The sequence below is a fragment of the Microcaecilia unicolor genome, chromosome 2 (assembly GCF_901765095.1).
Source record: "Microcaecilia unicolor chromosome 2, aMicUni1.1, whole genome shotgun sequence".
Lineage (NCBI taxonomy): Eukaryota > Metazoa > Chordata > Amphibia > Gymnophiona > Siphonopidae > Microcaecilia > Microcaecilia unicolor.
The window spans coordinates 41,802,346-41,822,806 of NC_044032.1; the positions used below are offsets into that span (position 1 = coordinate 41,802,346).

The 20,461-nt window shown below is 40.5% G+C and overlaps 1 protein-coding gene across 4 annotated transcripts in view; it reads left to right on the forward strand.

Annotated features, from left to right (window-relative positions):
* Positions 1-16,954, forward strand: part of SETBP1 (SET binding protein 1) — a 616,780-nt gene extending 599,826 nt beyond the window's left edge. For 3 of the 4 annotated variants that reach the window (XM_030192882.1, XM_030192885.1, XM_030192883.1), the window contains one exon: positions 12,892-16,954. In XM_030192882.1, coding sequence (XP_030048742.1) covers positions 12,892-13,409 — 518 coding nt within the window. In that variant the 3' untranslated portion in view covers positions 13,410-16,954. The remainder of the gene's footprint in view (positions 1-12,891) is intronic. The other variant, XM_030192884.1, reaches the window with a different exon arrangement.
* Positions 16,955-20,461: the final 3,507 nt, after the last annotated feature.

The window sequence follows — 20,461 nt, forward strand, 5'->3', positions numbered from 1 at the left end:
ATGAGTGGGAAAGCGCGGGGTACAAATGTAACAAAAAAAACCAAAACAAATGTAAAGCAGAAATGATGGCAGCAGAACCACAACTGACAACCCTCCAGATCTAAGAATGAGAGTAAAAATAAAGAAAGTGCTATAAATGTAAATGAACAAATAGGAATACAGTAGGTGTACATACAGTATTGCACAAAACTCATTGTGCACAAGAATCTTACCATGGGTCTGTTTCTGCAAAAGCATGGCCTCAAATCAAAAATAGACTCCTGGCAGGAGAATCAGGCTCTCAGGTCATATAGGTCAGGTCCATATATTTCTACAAAAGCACAGTCTCAAATCAAAAATGGTTCTCTGGCTGGAAAGCACCACAAAACATCTATAACCCATACTGCCTACCCAACATCATAGGCTGAGAGTTTCCCACCAAATACTATTTTCTGAAAAACAAACCAAAACCACAAAGCACTGCTTCCTGAAATCACCATCCACCACTTACTGAAGTATAAGCAGTATGCACTACTTATCAAAGTATAAACCAAAATAGAGACCTCTGACTTAATTTTCCTGGCGCTCCTGAGCTGCTAGGTCCTCTTAACAGGTCCCTTTCTCACTCAGGGTGAAATGGTTCCATGTCCATCACCCCTCGTTCAGGTCACCCCAGATAAATCTAGGACTTCAGTTCAGCCCTGAGAGCCAATTTGTCCAACTCCCCTTCTCCTGATGTTTTAAATTAGTCCAAACTCTTGGTTAGTCCAAGTATGCAAATATGCATACAGATCACTATTCTAGTCAATGTTATTTCTTCCACAGATTCTTCTCTCACATTACTAATCCACTTCCCGCCTTCAGGATTGGATTAGTCTAACTCTGCACATCTCACATAGTCTCTACCCTGGACTACAACCACCCTAGCAGGGTCCCAGGGGTCTACCCTGAGTAGAATGAGACTGGACTACACCCAGGTTGTCTTGCTATGGTTGGCTGGAGACATTTTCCCTTGTCTGGGGGATCTGTTTTTTTTAGTGATGGGATACACTTGCATATAACATTTTTCATGTTCCTTTTGTTTAGCGGTTTGTTTCTGCTCTATAGGTAAATTTTTTTTTTTTTTTTTTTTTTGCACTAATCAAAAATTAATGCTATGCTGTGAAAGTAAGGTCTTGGCTAGAATTTCATCAAAGGTTCTCTTTCTGCACGAGTGGGGTTTCAGAGTCCAAAAATTTGTACATAGAAGCATGTTCTCAAATCATAAACAGGAAGAGAAGCCAATTCTCTTTTTAAATCAGTTGAGGGGTGCATGAAGGAGTATTTTTATGTTTATTTGGAGACCACCTTAGCTAAAAGAAGATCAAAGCACTTTAGGATACAAAATATATAACACAAATTAAGAAAGGAACTCCATTAAAAATAGTCAATCATCCAAACTACAATAAAGCATAAAATCACAAAAGGAGGGAGGGAGGAAGGAAAAGAGTTTGGGATTACAACTGCAATGCATGGTTCCCTTGCAGAGAAGCAAGATCTCAGATCGAAAACATAGCTTACTTGCATCATGTGAAGCCATAAAACAGGAAAAGAAGCCACGCGCTTCTTAATGGCAATGCGATGATGTCACCAGGGGGGGTGGTCTGTCGGATATGCCAGATAGTCACAGTAGCGTAGTTCGGATAATCAAGACTGTACAAAGTTGCCAGGAGGAAAATGTTCAGGCTCCACACACAGGTGCACAAAGATAGCATACTGAAAATTGCACAACATTTGTTCATAAATGTGTTTCATTCCATCTCAAGCTGGCTTCCTAAGTTCTGAAACACACTGGAACAGTACAATGATCTTGAGATGCATAAGAACAGTAGCATGGAAATTCATGCCCATGAATCTTAAAAAAGACTTCCTATACTGGCACAGACTCTATACTGTGGTCAGCAAATAAGGGGGGGCCTTCCATTTCTTAGATGATATGAGAGAGGCAGGGGATAGATGCAGTGAAGGGACGGGTCTGCAGGTGTGATAGATGCAGGAGAAAGGAGATAAAATGCAGGGGCAGATACAATGAAGGGAGGGGTCTGCAGGGGGATAGATGTTGGAGAAGGGAGATAAGAGGAAGGGTCAGATGCAGTGAAAGGAGGGGTCCTGCAGGTGTGATAGATGCAGGAGAAGGGAGATAAAATGCAGGGGCAGATACAATGAAGGGAGGGGTCTGCAGGGGGATAGATGTTGGAGAATTGAGATAAGAGGAAGGGTCAGATGCCAGTGAAAGGAGGGGTCTGCAGGTGTGATAGATGCAGGAGAAGGGAGATAAAATGCAGGGGCAGATACAATGAAGGGAGGGGTCTGCAGGGGGATAGATGTTGGAGAAGGGAGATAAGAGGAAGGGTCAGATGCAGTGAAAGGAGGGGTCTGCAGGTGTGATAGATGCAGGAGAAGGGAGATAAAATGCAGGGGCAGATACAATGAAGGGAGGGGTCTGCAGGGGGATAGATGTTGGAGAAGGGAGATAAGAGGAAGGGTCAGATGCAGTGAAAGGAGGGGTCTGCAGGTGTGATAGATGCAGGAGAAGGGAGATAAAATGCAGGGGCAGATACAATGAAGGGAGGGGTCTGCAGGGGGATAGATGTTGGAGAATTGAGATAAGAGGAAGGGTCAGATGCAGTGAAAGGAGGGGTCTGCAGGTGTGATAGATGCAGGAGAAGGGAGATAAAATGCAGGGGCAGATACAATGAAGGGAGGGGTCTGCAGGGGGATAGATGTTGGAGAAGGGAGATAAGAGGAAGGGTCAGATGCAGTGAAAGGAGGGGTCTGCAGGTGTGATAGATGCAGGAGAAGGGAGATAAAATGCAGGGGCAGATACAATGAAGGGAGGGGTCTGCAGGGGGATAGATGTTGGAGAATTGAGATAAGAGGAAGGGTCAGATGCAGTGAAAGGAGGGGTCTGCAGGTGTGATAGATGCAGGAGAAGGGAGATAAAATGCAGGGGCAGATACAATGAAGGGAGGGGTCTGCAGGGGGATAGATGTTGGAGAATTGAGATAAGAGGAAGGGTCAGATGCAGTGAAAGGAGGGGTCTGCAGGTGTGATAGATGCAGGAGAAGGGAGATAAAATGCAGGGGCAGATACAATGAAGGGAGGGGTCTGCAGGGGGATAGATGTGGAGAAGGGAGATAAGAGGAAGGGTCAGATGCAGTGAAAGGAGGGGTCTGCAGGTGTGATAGATGCAGGAGAAGGGAGATAAAATGCAGGGGCAGATACAATGAAGGGAGGGGTCTGCAGGGGGATAGATGTTGGAGAAGGGAGATAAGAGGAAGGGTCAGATGCAGTGAAAGGAGGGGTCTGCAGGTGTGATAGATGCAGGAGAAGGGAGATAAAATGCAGGGGCAGATACAATGAAGGGAGGGGTCTGCAGGGGATAGATGTTGGAGAAGGGAGATAAGAGGAAGGGTCAGATGCAGTGAAAGGAGGGGTCTGCAGGTGTGATAGATGCAGGAGAAGGGAGATAAAATGCAGGGGCAGATACAATGAAGGGAGGGGTCTGCAGGTGTGATAGATGCAGGAGAAGGGAGATAAAATGCAGGGGCAGATACAGTGAAGGGAGGAGTCTGCAGGTGTGATAGATGCAGGAGAAGGGAGATAAAATGCAGGGGCAGATACAGTGAAGGGAGGGGTCTGCAGGGGGGATAATTGACGGAGAAGAAAAATCAGAGGCAAGGTCAGATATAGTGAAGGGAGAGGGGTAGGTGCTGGAGAAGAGAGATAAAGGGCAGATGATTTATGTTGGGGGGGGGGGGGAGAAACAGGAGGCAAATGCTGCTAAGGAGGAAAATAGAGGTTTGGTGGAGATGAGTGGGAAAAACAAGGAATGATGTGAAAAAGTGGAGGGGATGGAAGACACAAATACAGGAAAGGGGATGGGGTTGATAATTGCCTTTCTGAGGTTACAATCAAAGCAGTTTACATATTATATACAATATATGCAATGGAGATTTAAGTGACTTACCCAGAGTTACAAGGAGCTGCATTGGGAATCAAACTCACCCACTAACCATTAGGGAAGGAAATGGGACTTGATATACCACCTTTCTGTGTTTTTTGCAACTACATTCAAAGTGGTTTACGTAGTATATACAGGTACTTATTTGTACCTGGGGCAGTGGAGGGGTTAAGTGTCTTGCCTAGAGTCACAAGGAGTTGCATTGAGAATTGAACCCAGTTCCCCAGGATCAAAGTCCACTGCAGTAACCATTAGGCTACTCCTCCAGGCTACTTCTCAATAAGGAATGGGAGAGCAGGAAAAAGGAAAATAAACTGTTGGCAATAAGCGAGAGAGCTAAAGGATAGACAAAAGCAATGGGGAAAATCCATTGAAGGTTGAGGAAATGGAAGCTGATAATAGAAGGATGGAGAGAATGAATGAGAATGACAGAGCCTGGGTCTCTGGTGGTAGCAGAGGTAGAAATAAAGGCGTGTCCTGACCATTGTTTTACTGTCTTTTAAGAATATTCAAAAGCATTGTTTTGTTCTTCTAAAGCAATACTACTGCAACGATTTTAAGAAACTAGACAAATATTTACGGAGGGCCCTATATTAAAAAAACAAAAAGCTAAGCTCCTAAATTTGCAACCTATTTTCAGCCAAACTTAGGAGCCTGAGTGGTCAGTATTCAGCTGGCAACAGTCAGCATTTTTTTTTAAAACATTAACCGTAGCTGGCCATATTCGGACACCAACATTGAATACCCGGGTCTCGCCGGACTTGTCCTGGCCACCAAAACTTAAATGGGTCCCAGCCAATATTCAGCCAGGACCTGGATAAGATAGTTATGCGGATCCTGGCTGAATATTGGAGAAGAAGGTAAGAAAGTGAGGGAAAAAAACAAAAGAAGTCCATTCTTAGTTACTACTAATATCTTTAATAAACACTGTGTGATCGTTTTGACAGATATACTACATTATTATTAGCGATACGTCGATTGGAATTTGCAACTCCTGATGCAGGCTCAGCTGCTGAAACACCCCGTGTTGAATCAGCTTATCTTTTGTGCCATATTTAGGGGCACAGTGCTTATTAAAAATGTTAGTGGTTAAGTTTGCACTTCTTTTGTTCTTTTCCTCACTTTCTCATCTTCTTGCCTTTTGTGTGATGACTTCATCCTTCTTCTTCTTCTTTGTTTACTGGCTGATTTTGGCCAGAGCACGAATGAACACATTAATGTGTTTTGCGGTATACCTTTTTTTCACACAATGGGATGAAATTCTGTAAAAAGAGCACCCAAAAAATGCATTGCTAAGCGCTATTCTAGAAATAGCACTCAAAGCTGAGTGCCGTTTATAGACTAGCGCTTAGCACTAGTGTAAGGCACGAGGATGTACACCAACTGAACTCTGGTGTAAATTCCCACACCTAAATTAGGCACAGATCTCCCAAATTCTATACCATTGTGTGCAGATCATAGAAAGTCCCTGACCCACCCATGCTCCTCCCATGGCCTTGTCCACTTTGTGGATCTATGCAGAAAAAGTTACGTGCACGTCTTTATAGAATTTCGGACATGAGTGTTTTGCTATTTAAGTACAAATTGTCTGAAACACATATACAAGACTGTCTCAAAATTTCAGTTTTCCATGGAAACAGGATTTTCCCCTCTACATTCCTAGGTGCAAGTAGGAAGCAAGTAGTTTGTGGAATCCTGGTGTTTCTACCAAATATTAGTAAAAATTTCCATCATATATTGAGTTATTTGATACACGGGGAATGGGAAATGGGAGGGATTGTAGCTGAGATGCTAGTGTGGGAGAGAAAAACTGCCCCTTTCTCTACCATCCTCACCGTGTTGAAAACCAGACTTTTATTGCCCTCAAGGACAAGTTCTGGAAACCTCTGGAGAAAAGGCATTGGGCATGCAGAGGACCACATATGTTGTGCAGGTGTCTTACACTGATGAGATGAAGGCCTGCTAATATTATTGACTTCCAGAACTTTTTATAGCTAGAACTGTATAGCTAAACCATATATTCCATAAAGGATTTACATAATGGATTAGGGGTCACTTTTTGAAGAGTTTAGATACCTAACTTGGCTGTATCTCTCTAGGCTTTGCACTAGTAGGGCATATTTCCAGCAGGACAGTAATTACCAAGCCTGTCTGAACTGAAAGTGAAGTGAGGAGACAGAGTCCTCCACATCCACCTTTACAGTCGTGCGATACAACAGTTTATCTCAGGGATGTGATCACCTTTTTTACTCTCATCTACTCCACATCCTGTAGACCCCTCTCCAGCACTCCCCAAACCAAAACAGGAGAATGACCAATAAGTCTTGATTGTATAAGTTTTTGCACTGTACCTGGCAAAAACTCCTTTCACAGCAATAACAGCCATCAGTTAGTTATTTATTTAGTTGTTGCATTTGTATCCCACATTTTACCACCTATTTGCAGGTTCAATGTGGCTTACATAGCACCGTACTGGCGATTGCCAGTTCCAGTATGACAAATACATAGTGATATCATGGTAGAGATCATGTGTGACAGACACATTGTGGAATCGGAAAGGAGGAAGAGTTATATTATGTCCATTTTGAGTATTAGATTCGTTGTGTTGCAGGGTTCAGGCATTTAAGTTGGATCATTCGGATATGCCTTTTTGAACAGGTAAGTTTGTGTACCAACTTTACACAGTTCAATGCTGCAATTTTGCCCACTCTTCATGGCAGAATAGATAAAGCCCTGAGATAGCTTGGAATCACCTGGGAACTGAAGTTTTCAAGTCTTGTCACAGATTTTCTAGTAGATTTGAGTCTGGGTCACTTAGGGGGTCTTTTACTAAGCCATGGTAGCGTTTTTAGCTCGAGGTAGAAATCAGCTGGCGGTAAACACCGAGATGCCCATTATATTCCTATGGGTGTCTTGGCATCATCTTTTAGCTGTTTTCCAATAAAGACCTTTTGATATCCTCCTTGGATCTACCTCACTGTTTTGTTTTGTAGCTCGCATTCACATGAGGTCTGCTCCTCCTTTTTGCTTGTCTTGGGAGCAAAATTATCAAATGTAACACCTCTATATTCCCATTCCAACCACCCACCACCCTAGCCCTTTTTCACAGAATATCTCCTCAGCCTCAACATTCCATTTCCTCCTTCCCACCTTCCCTGAATTCCAATCACATCCCAGCTTCCATTAACCTTTTTCTTCTCAGCTCTGCTTCCAATACCCTTAATTAAATTCCACATTAAGTTCCCCAAACTTCCTTTTAAATGTACAGTGCACTCTATTTAAGTGCACATCGGATAAGCGCATGCTCTGTTTAACTGCATGCCGTACTTCGGCCCCGTTTTTGGCGCCATCAATTTCTATGGGGACAAACTTCAGTTTAGCACACCACTGATAAGTGCAAGATTTGCTTATATGCATGGTTTAAGACTCCTCATAAGCGCACGCATGGAATATGGAAGCCGATTGTCGCATGACAAAGGGGCAGTAAATTTGAAATCTCAGTTAACAGCCAAAGGCAGAATAAGCGAAAGAATGTTGTTAGAGTGTACACTGGACTCGTTGTCGTCGCGCAACTGTAAGACTTTTAACCCTGGCTGAACGAATAGAAGTTCTTAAAAAATTAGAAAATAAACAAAGTCAAGCACCTATTGCTAAAGAATATGGTGTCAATCCCAGTCAAATTTCACGTGTCTTGAAGCAGAAAAATCAGCTTCTGGAAGACTGGCAAAACAATACAAATCCACACCGGAAACGTAAGCAGGTGGGAAAAGCTGAGGAGGTAGAAGATGCTCTTCTTCGGTGGTTTTCTCAAGTCAGGAGCAGACAGTTTCCTGTCAGTGGTCCACTGCTTATGGAGAAAGCTAACTAGCTAGCTGAAAGTCTTGGACTAACTGAATTCAAAGCCACTGTTGGATGGTTGGAAAGATGGGAGGAGAGGAACATAAAATTCAAGAAACAGCATGGTGAAAAACAAGACACTGATGACTTTTGTGCTGAAAATCGGGTTGTTTCAGTTCTTCCTACCATTTTGAACGAGTTTGCACCTCGTGACATTTTCAATGCTGACGAAAACGGTCTCTACTGGCGAGCGATTCCTGATGGAACACTTGCATTCAAACAAGTCAAAACTACAGGAATTAAAATGTCGAAGGACTGACTGATGAGCCTCCTTTGCTGCAATATGGATGGGAGTGAGAAGTTGGAACCACTCATCATTGGAAAGAGCAAACAACCCTGTTGCTTCAAGAATGTTAAGTGTGTCATATGAGGCTAACGCTAATTCATGGATGACTGGGGAAATTTGGAAGCAGTGGCTAAAGAAGTTAGACACTAGAATGCGGGCACAAAAGCGTCAGATTTTGTTGCTTTGTGATAATTGTCCTGCACACAGTGATGATGTCAGGCTTTCTAATGTCAAGGTGGTCTTCCTGCCACCAAACACTACATCTCTGATCCAACCTATGGATCAGGGCATAATAGCCAATTTCAAACAACATTATCGGGCTCTTGTGCTAAGTTATCTGATGAGCGTTATGGTTGACCAGACTGGCAAGGATAAACGTGCTGTTGAACTAGCTCGTAATCTATCACTGTTGGATTCCCTACATATGCAGAAAGAAGCCTGGAATCATGTTACACAGGCAACCATTGTGAATTGCTACAAGCGGGCAAGCTTTGTTAAGGATGTGGAGAGGGACGAAACAGATACAGCTGTTGCAAACACGTCAGATGAACAGGCTATTTACATCCCAGCCGGTGTTACTGAAGAGGAGTTTCATCACTAAGTAGCTGTTGATTACAATCTACAAACAGCTGATGATAGCACTGATGTTGAGATATGCGCCTACACATAGGCAACAACGGCTGATGATGAAACAGATAATGAAATGAGCAGCGAGGCACATGCTGACAAAATTCAACAACCTCCTGTCACTTTTGCAAGAGCGCTGGAGAGTCTCAACACCGTGCGGGCCTATCTGGAGGCCACTGGATGTCAGTGCTATGACAGTTTTTACCATGACTGATTACTTCTAGTAAGCCTAACATCAGTTAACGGAGACTGTATACTGTACGAATAATAATAAACAGTACTGTAGATATGTTTATCAGATGTCAAGCTTCTTTGGGTCACAACGGTTAAGTGCACGCTCCGGTTAACTGCATGTATTTCTTTGGTCCCAGACCCTTGCACTTAAGCGGATTGCACTGTATTTAGTTTAATTTCAATTTCTTTTAATATAATTTTAATTTTATACCCAGCAGCTCCACATAAATTAATTAATTTTACTTGGATCTTCCAATTCTGCTATTAAATGCTTCTTTCTTACAACATGAATAAACTTTAAACTAATTTCCATGCCATTAATCCTCCTTTCTTCATTTCACCCCCATCTCCCCACCCCATCCCACATCATAAATTCACTACCCAGATGGCATACACTTCAGCTGCAGCAATGCCAGTGTTATATTGCCCTCCGGTAATTCCTCAGGCTTCCTTTATAACACTTTTCCATGCTGAAAATCAGCACAGAAAGAGCAGATAACACTAGGCGCCATGTATAGAATTTCTTAGTATGTGACTTGCATGCTAAGCTTCTACAATATCACTTAGCTCTCAACTGGCAGTAACATGTGTAAGAGGTACATAACTGTACATATCATGTTATGGAATTAGGGGATTAAAGTTTCAAAGCCATTTAACAAGTCAGGTTGTAATTTCTATACTCTCAGAAAATGTATCTGGCGGTTAGCTTGGCAGAGTTTAAAAAGGGGTTAGGCGGTTTCCTAAAGGACAAGTCCATAAACCACTACTAAATGGACTTGGGAAAAATCCACAATTCCAGGAATAACATGTATGGAATGTTTGTACATTTGGGAAGCTTGCCAGGTGCCCTTGGCCTGGATTGGCCGCTGTTGTGGACAGGATACTGGGCTCGGATGGACCCTTGGTCTTTTCCCAGTGTGACATTACTTATGTACTTATGTAGGTTCCTCAATGCAGGTAAAAAATATGAGTGGTTAGCTGAAGTTAGAGGAGACATTCCTGGGAATGTCAGAGAGGAAAATAATGCACACTTAGATTGCATATTAAAATATATACACGTCAAAAAAAAAGCAAACAAACTCATGCACAATATGAAGATGCTGCCAGTACAGGTGACCCCCCCCCCCCCCCCCTGAATGTTGGAGGTCCTGTTATGCCTATGGTGAGGTGAATTATTTACACCATAAGTTTATGTTAAGCCTCTAAAGTCTCTGCTGGGTGAAAATGTCTATGTTGGGTATTTTAAGTACTTAAGTACATAAGTATTGCCATACTGGGACAGACCAAAGGTCCATCGAGCCCAGCATCCTGTTTCTAACAGTGACCAATCCAGGTTACGAGTACCTGGCAAGATCTCAAAATATACTCTTGGTGCCACTACAAATTAGAGCCTGAACTTGAGCGCATGAAACCTTACCAATCCCAGGTACCAGCTCTGAGAAATTCCCCATCTGACACACCAGATTTTCTTGCCCAGTATATAGTTTTAATTGCTACTGCTGCCCTGGATCAGAAACGTTTCCTCTGCACTGCGCAGGTCTCTGTGAGTTTCAGCCTCGTAATGCATGAACTCTTACTCTGATTTCAGGTCTTAAGTCTCACAAGTTCAGCATGAAAACACAGAAACAGAAGAATGTAGGCAGATAAAGATCATATGGCCTATCAAGTCTGCCATTCCATGCTATCTACCCTTCCTATCACTCCCTTAGAGATCCTATGTACTTGTCCCAAGCTGTCTTGAATTCTTGTTTTCATTTCTACCACTTCCACTAGGAGGCCATTCCATTAGTTCACCACCCTTTTCATGAAGAGGTATTTCCTCAGGTTATTTCCAAGTCTTTCCCCTTTCACCTTCATCCTATACCTCCTCGTTCCAGAGCTTCCTTTCAATTTAAAAAGACCCACCTCCTGTACATTCATTCTGCATAGGTATTTAAATGTCTCTATCATATCTCCCCTATCCCACCTTTCTTCCATAGAATACACTGCACAAGCCAATCTCCTAGAGAGCCTTACAGTGCAGTGAAGAGAGAGATCCTGCTCCACAGAGGCAGATGACTAGAGGTGGCCCAACAGGAAAGGGGAGTGACTGTATGGCTGCACAGTAGCTATAAGGAGTCATTTCATTTACATTTTGCAGAGACTACTTCTGCAATAGCCCATAACAATTTACATAAGAATGGTAAAATGCCATATTTTGATTACTGTAATGCACCAACATTTACACATGCTATGGACATGGTGTAAGTGATTACATCTAAATGATTGTGCGTAAAGGCCAAATTATTCTAGTATTCTATAATGGATTCTTTGTGCACAGATATCGTTATAGAATTCACAGTTAACACATGGAATGCACCCCTCATCAGAAGCAGACCCCAACAAGTGGGAAAGAGCCCAACATGTGGCAGCCTTCTCCAGGTTACCCCCCCCCCCCCCCCCCCCCGAGGCCAGGCTTTTGAAATTCCTCCCCTAACAGCCCCCCCCTTTGAGCCAGTCCATGGACTTACCAAGGGTTCCTGGTGTCTAGTGGGGCAGGATTGAGGTCCACTCATTCCCACCTCGTATTCTCAGCTCTTCAAAATGGCCACCTGCTAGGGGTCAAGTAATACCATGATATTACCACTAGAAGTCTTGGTGGGAACTTTGAAGAGCTAGGGACATGAAGCAGGAGCAAATTGGTATCACTACCACCATACTAGACACCAGGGACCACTGGTAAACCTGTGGACTGGGTCAGGGATAAGGCTGATTATAACAGGGGCTCAGTTTATCCCTTTGAGAAATCCAGGCCTTATTTCAAGATAAAGAAATATCAGAATATCAAAAGTATGATTATTATGCAGACCAAGGACTAATGTTGTCCAAGAAGAGCATGCCAAAAAAAAAGAATGAGCAGTGATTCAGGTGATACATATACAATCTATTAGATTGTAAGCTCTTTGAGCAGGGACTGTCTTTCTTCTATGTTTGTGCAGTGCTGCGTATGCCTTGTAGCGCTATAGAAATGCTAAATAGTAGTAGTAGTAGTAGTAGTCTCTTGTAACCAGAGCTAATATTGTGATGTCATAATGCCTCAGTCCACCAATAAGAGCCAACCTCATCAGTGATGTCACAATGGCTTGATTGTCCTATACTTGGCTCACTTTTATTACATAGCTCTTTGAGCAGGGACTGTCTTTCTTCTATGTTTGTGCAGCGCTGCGTATGCCTTGTAGCGCTATAGAAATGCTAAATAGTAGTAGTAGTAGTAGTAGTAGTGTAGCAATAAAAATATGCATATATTAGAAGCTACTGGTAGAAATGTGCTCATCAGGAAACCAGACCCTAGTCTATTGTTCTGTAATAGCACAATTGTCAGCAGTTTTATGAATTTCCATTTGAGCAAGTCAGAAAGTTTTATCTTCCATAAGGGAGGAAAAGGAGCCAGTTTGCTACAGGACTGGCCCACAATTCAAGGGAAGGCCAGGGACCTGAGTTGAAAACTTCCTTCTCTCTTTTTCTTTCTTTCTTCCATTTAAACACCGAGACTTTGACTTGATTGGGTTTCCCAGTGAGCATGCAAAAAATATATATGCAACAGGTACTGGGAAATCTGAAATTTGTGTCTATTTATTTGTCTGCACTTCTATACAGGGTCCCTAATGGAACACCTGAAATGGTTTATTAAAAAAAAAACCACACACAAAACTTAAAAACATACAATTAAAAAAAATGCTGAGCCTAAAGGTGAGGTGGATGCATTTTGCATTTCTGTTTGTTCACATTCCTTGTGATTTTACAGTTTTGTATGAAATTGAATGATGGGGAGGGAAGTGTCATATTAGTAAGTATTTCTGCTAACTGAAGTCTGTTTTCTTTTCAGCAGCTAGTCCACCCCTAAAGAAGAGATTCAAACGCTGTGAAATAGAAGCCATCCAGTGCGATGTGCGCAAGATGTGCAGCTACACTAAAATTCTGTCCACCAAAAAAAATCTGGATCATGTTAACAAAATCCTGAAGGCCAAACGACTCCAGAGGCAATCAAAGACAGGCAATAATTTTGTCAAGAAGAGGCGGGGACGTCCCCGGAAGCAGCCTCTCCCATTTGATGAAGACTCCAGAGACCAAATGCCAGTTCTGGAAAAATGTGTTGACCTTCCCAGCAAACGAGGACAAAAGTCCACTTGCAATTCATTCTTGGAAGTAGCCAGACAAGATGCAGTGATGAACACCATTGAGGCAGTAATCCACATGGCCCGAGAGACACAGTCTTCTCGAACACCGAGAGGTGGCAAGAGAAAACACAAAGAGCAGAAAGTGGTGGAAGTGAAGACAAAAAGGCATAGGAAAGCCAGGGGAAGTGAGCGTGAATCTTCCCTAGGTGGTGCTGCATCACACTGAAGATACCAGGACTAAGAGGTTATGCATATGGCGTATAGGCACAGAGTCTATCCAGTACCCGTTACAGCATCAGATTTCATTCAGTAACAAAGCAGGCAGCACTACTTGGATACGATGAACAAAAAACTTCTTTCTACATGTGAGATTGAAGTGATATCATCAAAATATGCCTTTCATCTTGACTAGCTTCCAAAACAGATCAACATCACTTATATTGCTTGTTCCTTGTTCTTGTACTTTACGAGAAGGTTATATACACAAAAATATACCACCAAAGGTTCACCTTTAATTTTGAATTTCAGTGACTGGTCAAAACTTGCCATAGTCACCCTGAAACACAACACTGTTTAAAATAAATACACCAATTTTATAAACCTGTAAGTTTCGAAACTGTGATTTTGGTTGAAGGCTGGATTCATTTTATATTGTTATCTACAGCAGCCCTCTGAGGTCTTGGGTACCTTAATCCAGGTGGCCTAAATCCTTCTACATCTATCTACTTTCTTAATTAACTCTGCCTAAATTCAATCTCATGCTGCAATATAGGCAATGTGGTGGAGCCTTATATAGATACGTACACACACAGACATGGTGTTATCCCAGTGACCGATGGAATACCACAGACCTGGAAGTATGTAACACATGAGAAATACTCAGTAATGATAAAGCCTTTTCTAAACTGGCATATGTAATAACATGTTGGCAAAAAAATCAACTATTTCATATGCACAATGCATTGAAGCAGAAAACAGATAGTACCCTGAAAATGGTTTACTAGCCACCCCCAACTGTACAGCCATGCCTATTGGTGTTGCTTTCGAAAAAACACACACACAAAAGCTGATTGTCAAAATATACCAAATGACACAATTTGCAGATGTGAGTTATCACATTGTAGGTAATTTCTAAAAATGGAATGTGTTCTTTCTGAAAAGAATAAAACCGATGAGAGGGTATTGCCACTGCAGTTGTATTTAGCCACGTTGGACAAATTGTGGTTGCCTTAATAAACTACCGTGTTTTTGTATATAATGTATTTATGAATCCATCAGTCTGCATGAATGCAAACTGTGTGTGACAAACGGTCTCTTTGATGGTCAGTTCAAACTGTACAGTCCTCATTCAAGTTTGCCATTGATTTAGACTGGACAGATATTGCGTCTTCAATATTCATTTCCACAGCCCAATAGCTATAGAAAGACAGATTAATCATACAGCTGTTTTAATTGCAGTGATGTTTATCCAGAACTGCAGTTCAAAGAAGACATGTTCACCCTTTTAAAGATACCGTATACCCAGCATGGTGCAAACAGTAAACGTTATACTATATCTCGATAAGAAATGGGGAACAAGAGAAAACGGTCAATTAAACTTGGTCAGAGTTCAGTGGATTCTATGTTTAAAGAGTGTTTGGGAATCTCATGGGAGGAGAATACGAGTTATTTTTCTGTTCATGAGGATTCAGTGCACTGAAATGCAATATGTCACATTTGAAACTGCACAAAGTAGAATCTGTGAAGAATTATGCATCAGCGCATTATTTTAATATTGTCGGAAAATATCTTACTTGTTTGTTCTGTTGTCTCAAGGTAGAATATTCTGTAGAAATAAATGAATACCTATTGCAGCCTTACAAAATACCAGTGTAAAACATTTTTTTTAAAAACCGTTGTACTAGTCCTCAAGAAATATAGATTATTAGCAAAGCAAACAAGAAGCCCCCATTCAAACCTTATCTTGAAATCAGTATTTTCTCCTGGAAGTTTCACTCACTGTATAGGTACTTGTGTCTTTTTTTTTTCATCAGGAAATTGGCCTTACTTTATAGCAAAGGCTTGCAAACGTACACACAAGGTTGGAAAACTACTTGCTGTAAGTTTTCTCGGGTTGGTCATCCAAGACCCATGGATTTTGTGTAGCTGTAGATAAGCTTGCTACTTAATATGGAAATGGGCTCAGAATGTGTAAGATAACATTCCAACATTCAGGAGACACAGTAAGGGTAATCTTATAACAAGGTACCTGGTTTAAGAGGGCAAGTAGGCACTTATTTAAATGCTGGTTTATAAAAACCCCTAGGCACCTATGTATCTATATAAAATACTAGCCGAAATGGCAGAAATCATGGCTACCTAGCAGGCATGGGCATTTACACTTGCTTAAGAGCAGGATAAATGCCTTGCCTAGATTATTCAAGTGCGTACATAAATTAGCATATTTTATAATCTACATATGTACATGTGAGCTGCATCCAAACTCCACCCCTATACATGTCTACCAGCAAAGTACGCCATCATGTCATTCTGCTTACTTTTACGTTGATATTTTATGAGGGGCCATTTACTTGCATTTGTGGTCACAGATGTGCAAAAATGACTATAAAATTACCCCCAATGAGTCAGTCTCTGACAAAATTGTACTATAAGGAGATGTAATGAGGGATGAGCTGTCATTTGCGACAACATGGGAATTATCAACAACATATCCCACGTTGTTGCATGTTGTTAAAACCTGAAACAGGCAGAAAAAAAAGCAAAACATGAAAATTGGTGCTTTTTCATTTGCCGATAAATATGTGCACTCTTTGGAAAGAAAAAGTGGCACTGGAATAAAGGGTACACAGTTTCTCAAAGAGTGTTAACTCTTTTCCTCGATAGTGTGCCATCATCTATGTGTGAACCACTGCACATACATGAGCACACGCTATCATGAAAAGAATGTGCACTCTTTCAAGATGGCCAAATGAAAACGATCAAACCAGACATTTCCAGAATGACATAAGACAAAAGAGCCGCCCATCCGTAGATGTAATTCAAACATAGTCTAGATTTAGTTTTAGGGCTTAAATTGAAATCCTAAACCTTCATTATATTACCTACCAGTATTCTGGAATGGGCTTTCCCTTTTTTGTTTTCCAGAGAATAGAGATTTTCTAAGCTGCTGTGTAAAATATGAATCCTGATATTTCAATGGCTTTAACACGTTGACTAGAGAACTCATGGAAAAGAGCAAACATATCCAAAAGCCTTCATTGCAGTATATTAAACTCACACCCACCCAATGATTTTTCTCCCCTTCACTCACTTCTCGAAAGTCTATATTTGCCATGTCTTTGGCCACATTAGTGACCAAGCAGCCTGTACTTGCATTATATCCAAAACTGGGGTTCACTTAAACAATTAGAAAGCACACTTCTAATTATGAAACGTTTTTCCAGATCATTGTAGATGCCTGCCTCGATCATGTAAAACACTACAAGCAAATTTAAATCTTATGAAGATGTGAAAAAGCTGCCAATTGGTCGACATGGGGAGTGCAGTTGAAAACCCATGTTGGTTTCTCTCTTTTTAAGCTATTTCTAAAATAAATGCACATGAAGTGTTATATATGTACATATTTAAAAAAAAAAAAAAAAGAATGGGGCACAAGATTGTTTTACAAGTCGTGCTGGCTGATTTTTGGTTTGTATTCATAAGTGGTTTATAAAAGCCTTTTTTTAAAGTGTATTTGCATGTTCAACTTTGATTGTATGTAAACATATTTTAGAGCAAAAAAATGTATTTGTATTTTATTGAATATAGAAGCAAGAAGAACCTGTACATTGTTTGAAATGTTCTTTTTGTAACAGTTTTTACTCATGAAGCATTTTTGTACATTGAAAAATGGATATGGACTTGCTGTTATTTGATGCTTAGATACATCTGGCATGCTTTAATGTCATGCTCCTTCATGATCTTAGATGTTGTTTTTTAAACATTTTTTTCTAAAACAAAGCTCAGTCTTTTCGCTACCAAATCAGGTTAGCAGTATAGAGCACTTAACTACAAAAAAAAAAAAAAGTTAATCCTATTCATATGTTATTCATTGTGTGAAATTAAAGGAATTCAATTCAGTCTAACATGAGTTGTGAATTCTTTTGTCTTATTTTCCATCTGTTTCACATCACCAAAGAGTTTAATAGTCTTGACATAATTCGCGCAGGAAGGATAATAAAAGCAAAAGTCCCAACTTCAGTTTGGATTTTAAAGCATTGCTGTTTTTAAAGGAGATGCACTCAGTTTGCTTGGTGTTGGGAAACAAGCCTCAGGTTTGGGTATCTGGGACTCTGAGCTATGAAGATTTTTAGGAGGAGCTTCTTGGGGCATCTGAGGAAAGAATGAGAGCTTGACGTATACAATACTGGTTCTCAAGATTATTGACTTAGCCCACTATCCTGAAAACCAAGCCTGACAGGTGAATTGCATGGGCAACCCGTAGAATTCAGGAAGTTTTCCACCTTGACAAGACTTTATTCTGCCCTTATCATGCCTAGCAAAGAAAAGTGAATGACTAGTAAAGAAAAGTGGGGTGATAGAATGAAAATATGCTGGCCTCAAAAAATGAAACTTAAAAACATAGGGGAACAGGGAAGATAGTAGCAAAGAACCAGGGCTTTTTTTGAGGAGGTACTTGGGGGTACTGAGTCCCGGTAGCATTTCCATTGTCTGCTAAAATTGACCCATGGACCCCAAGATTTAATGAAAGCTCAGGCTCTACATACCAGTTCTGCCTTGTCATAGATTCTGTGACTGGTTGCAAGGGGCCTGGCTATTGTGGGGTGGGTCCCTCAGTGATCACCTCACCCCTGAAGGGTGGCCTAGCATTTGAGTACCGGCACCTCATTTGCTAGAACAAACGCACTGGATAAAGGGACCCACGTGTGGGTGATCAGGCCTTTGTGACATCACTGATGAGGTTGGCTGTTAGCCATTGGTGGAATGAGGCATTATGACATCACATTATCAAAAGTGAGCCAAGTATAGAACAATCAAGCTAATTACAAGTTAACAGTAAAATAACATGTCTTAACAATAGCTCATGTTGATAAGCCCCCTAAATGAAAAAGAAATGCCTGTAGAAATCAAAATCACTGCTACATGTGATAAAAGCAGGGCTTTTTTTGAGGGGGTACTTGGGGGTACTGAGTACCGGCACCTTTTCCATTTTCTGCTAAAATTGACCCATGGACCCCAAGTTTTAATGAAAGAGCTCAGGCTCTACACACCAATTCTGCCTTCTCATAGATTCTGTGACTGGTTGCAAGGGGCCTGGCTATTGTGGGGTGGGTCCCTCAGTGATCACCTCACCCCTGAAGGGTGGCCTAGGATTTGAGTACCGGCACCTATTTTGCTAGATACAACGCACTGCAAAGAACTACAAATAATCTAATCACATTCATCAAATGGCAAAACAAAGATTGATACAAAAAAAATTTGAAGTGTAGAAATATGGAGTTTAGTTATTTTATTATATTTATACCCCACATTTACCATACAATTTTGAGTTCAATGTGACTAACAAGCTAAAAAGAAGTCATTACAAAAATATGAAACAAAATACATAAAGCAAAAACAAAGAGGAGGTAAACGCCCTCACGAAACCGTGAGATAAAAAACAAAAAGTGAGGAGAATGGATGAGGATACCAAAAAAATATGTATTTATTCACATGAAAAATCAAAATTAAAAAGTAACAAATTTGTACATAAAATGGACCCGACACGGCCGTGTTTCAGCCCTAAGGCGGCTCAGGGAGAGGAGTATTACAAGTTCATTTTGCTTTTTAGCACATTTTACATACATTTTTTAGAAGAGAGGAGACCTTAGAGATCTTCGTTTCGATATTTCCCTTGGAGCACATATTCTGAGGTTGCAAAGACCCCTGAGGCAGGCCTTAGGGCCGAAACACGGCCGTGTCGGGTCCATTTTATGTACAAATTTGTTACTTTTTAATTTTGATTTTTCATGTGAATAAATACATATTTTTTTGGTATCCTCATCCATTCTCCTCACTTTTTGTTTTTTATTACAAAATACACAAACCCACACATATCATAGGAAAGAATCATAAATATATATAAAGAATTCAATAATAAAGTATAATAGGGGGACTGAAAGGGGAGATTAGGCGCCAGGATCAACTAACAAAAATTTTTTGAATAGGAAAGATATCAAAAACTTACCAAAAACGAAATATTCAATATTCAGCAAGATGTCTACTGCTTAAAAATATCTGGATAAGATAAATGGATAATCTGTAGGCTTATTTTTTTTTTGCCTATGGATGCCTGTAGGCTTATTTTCACACTCTGTTTCAATTGAACCACTGTGTATATGGTCCTAACATTAACAGTAAATTTATATTCCGCCATATACCTTTCGGTTCAGTGCGGATCACACATTAAAGAAAACTGGCCGTTTCCAGGAATAACAAAACATAACCTAACAAAAACAGAACATCTATTTAACATTATTTAGCACAAATTTTCTAAATAGGTAAGTTTTAATCTGTTTATGGAGTTGGTTATAAACGATTTCAGACATCAACTGCTGGATATGAAAAAAGAGTATCAATTAGTGTAGTTCTCATATTTTTTTTAGAGAACAAAAACAAGATGATTCAGTAAGTAAAGTGGGGATAAGCCATATATAATTTTATACACAAAACAAGAAAATATAAACAAAATCCTGGCTTGCACAGGGAGCCAATGGAGCGTCACATAACAGCAGGATACACTGTCAAACTTTTATAAAGAAAAAAATTAGACGTAATGCTACATTTTGTATAGTGAGAAGTTTCTTCAGTATCTGTTTGGGTGCTCCTAAATAAACAATATTACAATAATCAAGCAAACTCAAAATCAAAGCCTGAACAATAAGTTGAAAATAGTTTTGATCAAAATATTTCAGAATTCGACAAAAATTACGCAACAGAAAGAAGGATCTCTGGATAAGAGTGTTAATAAATTATCTTTAGAGACGCAGATTATCTAACCACACCCCCAGAATCTTAATTGAAGAGGAAAATTTATACCGAGTCTGATTTATCATAATACTCTTTTCATCCAGGGTTACGACTAATCAACATAAATTTTGTTTCGTCAGAATTTAATTTAAGTTTATGCTTTAGCATCCAGTTTTCTGTTTCTTTTAAAATGTTTTGCAATAACTCTAAATGTCAAATAACTGAAAAAGTAATGGAAATCATGATCATAATATCATCAGCTTAGCTGAA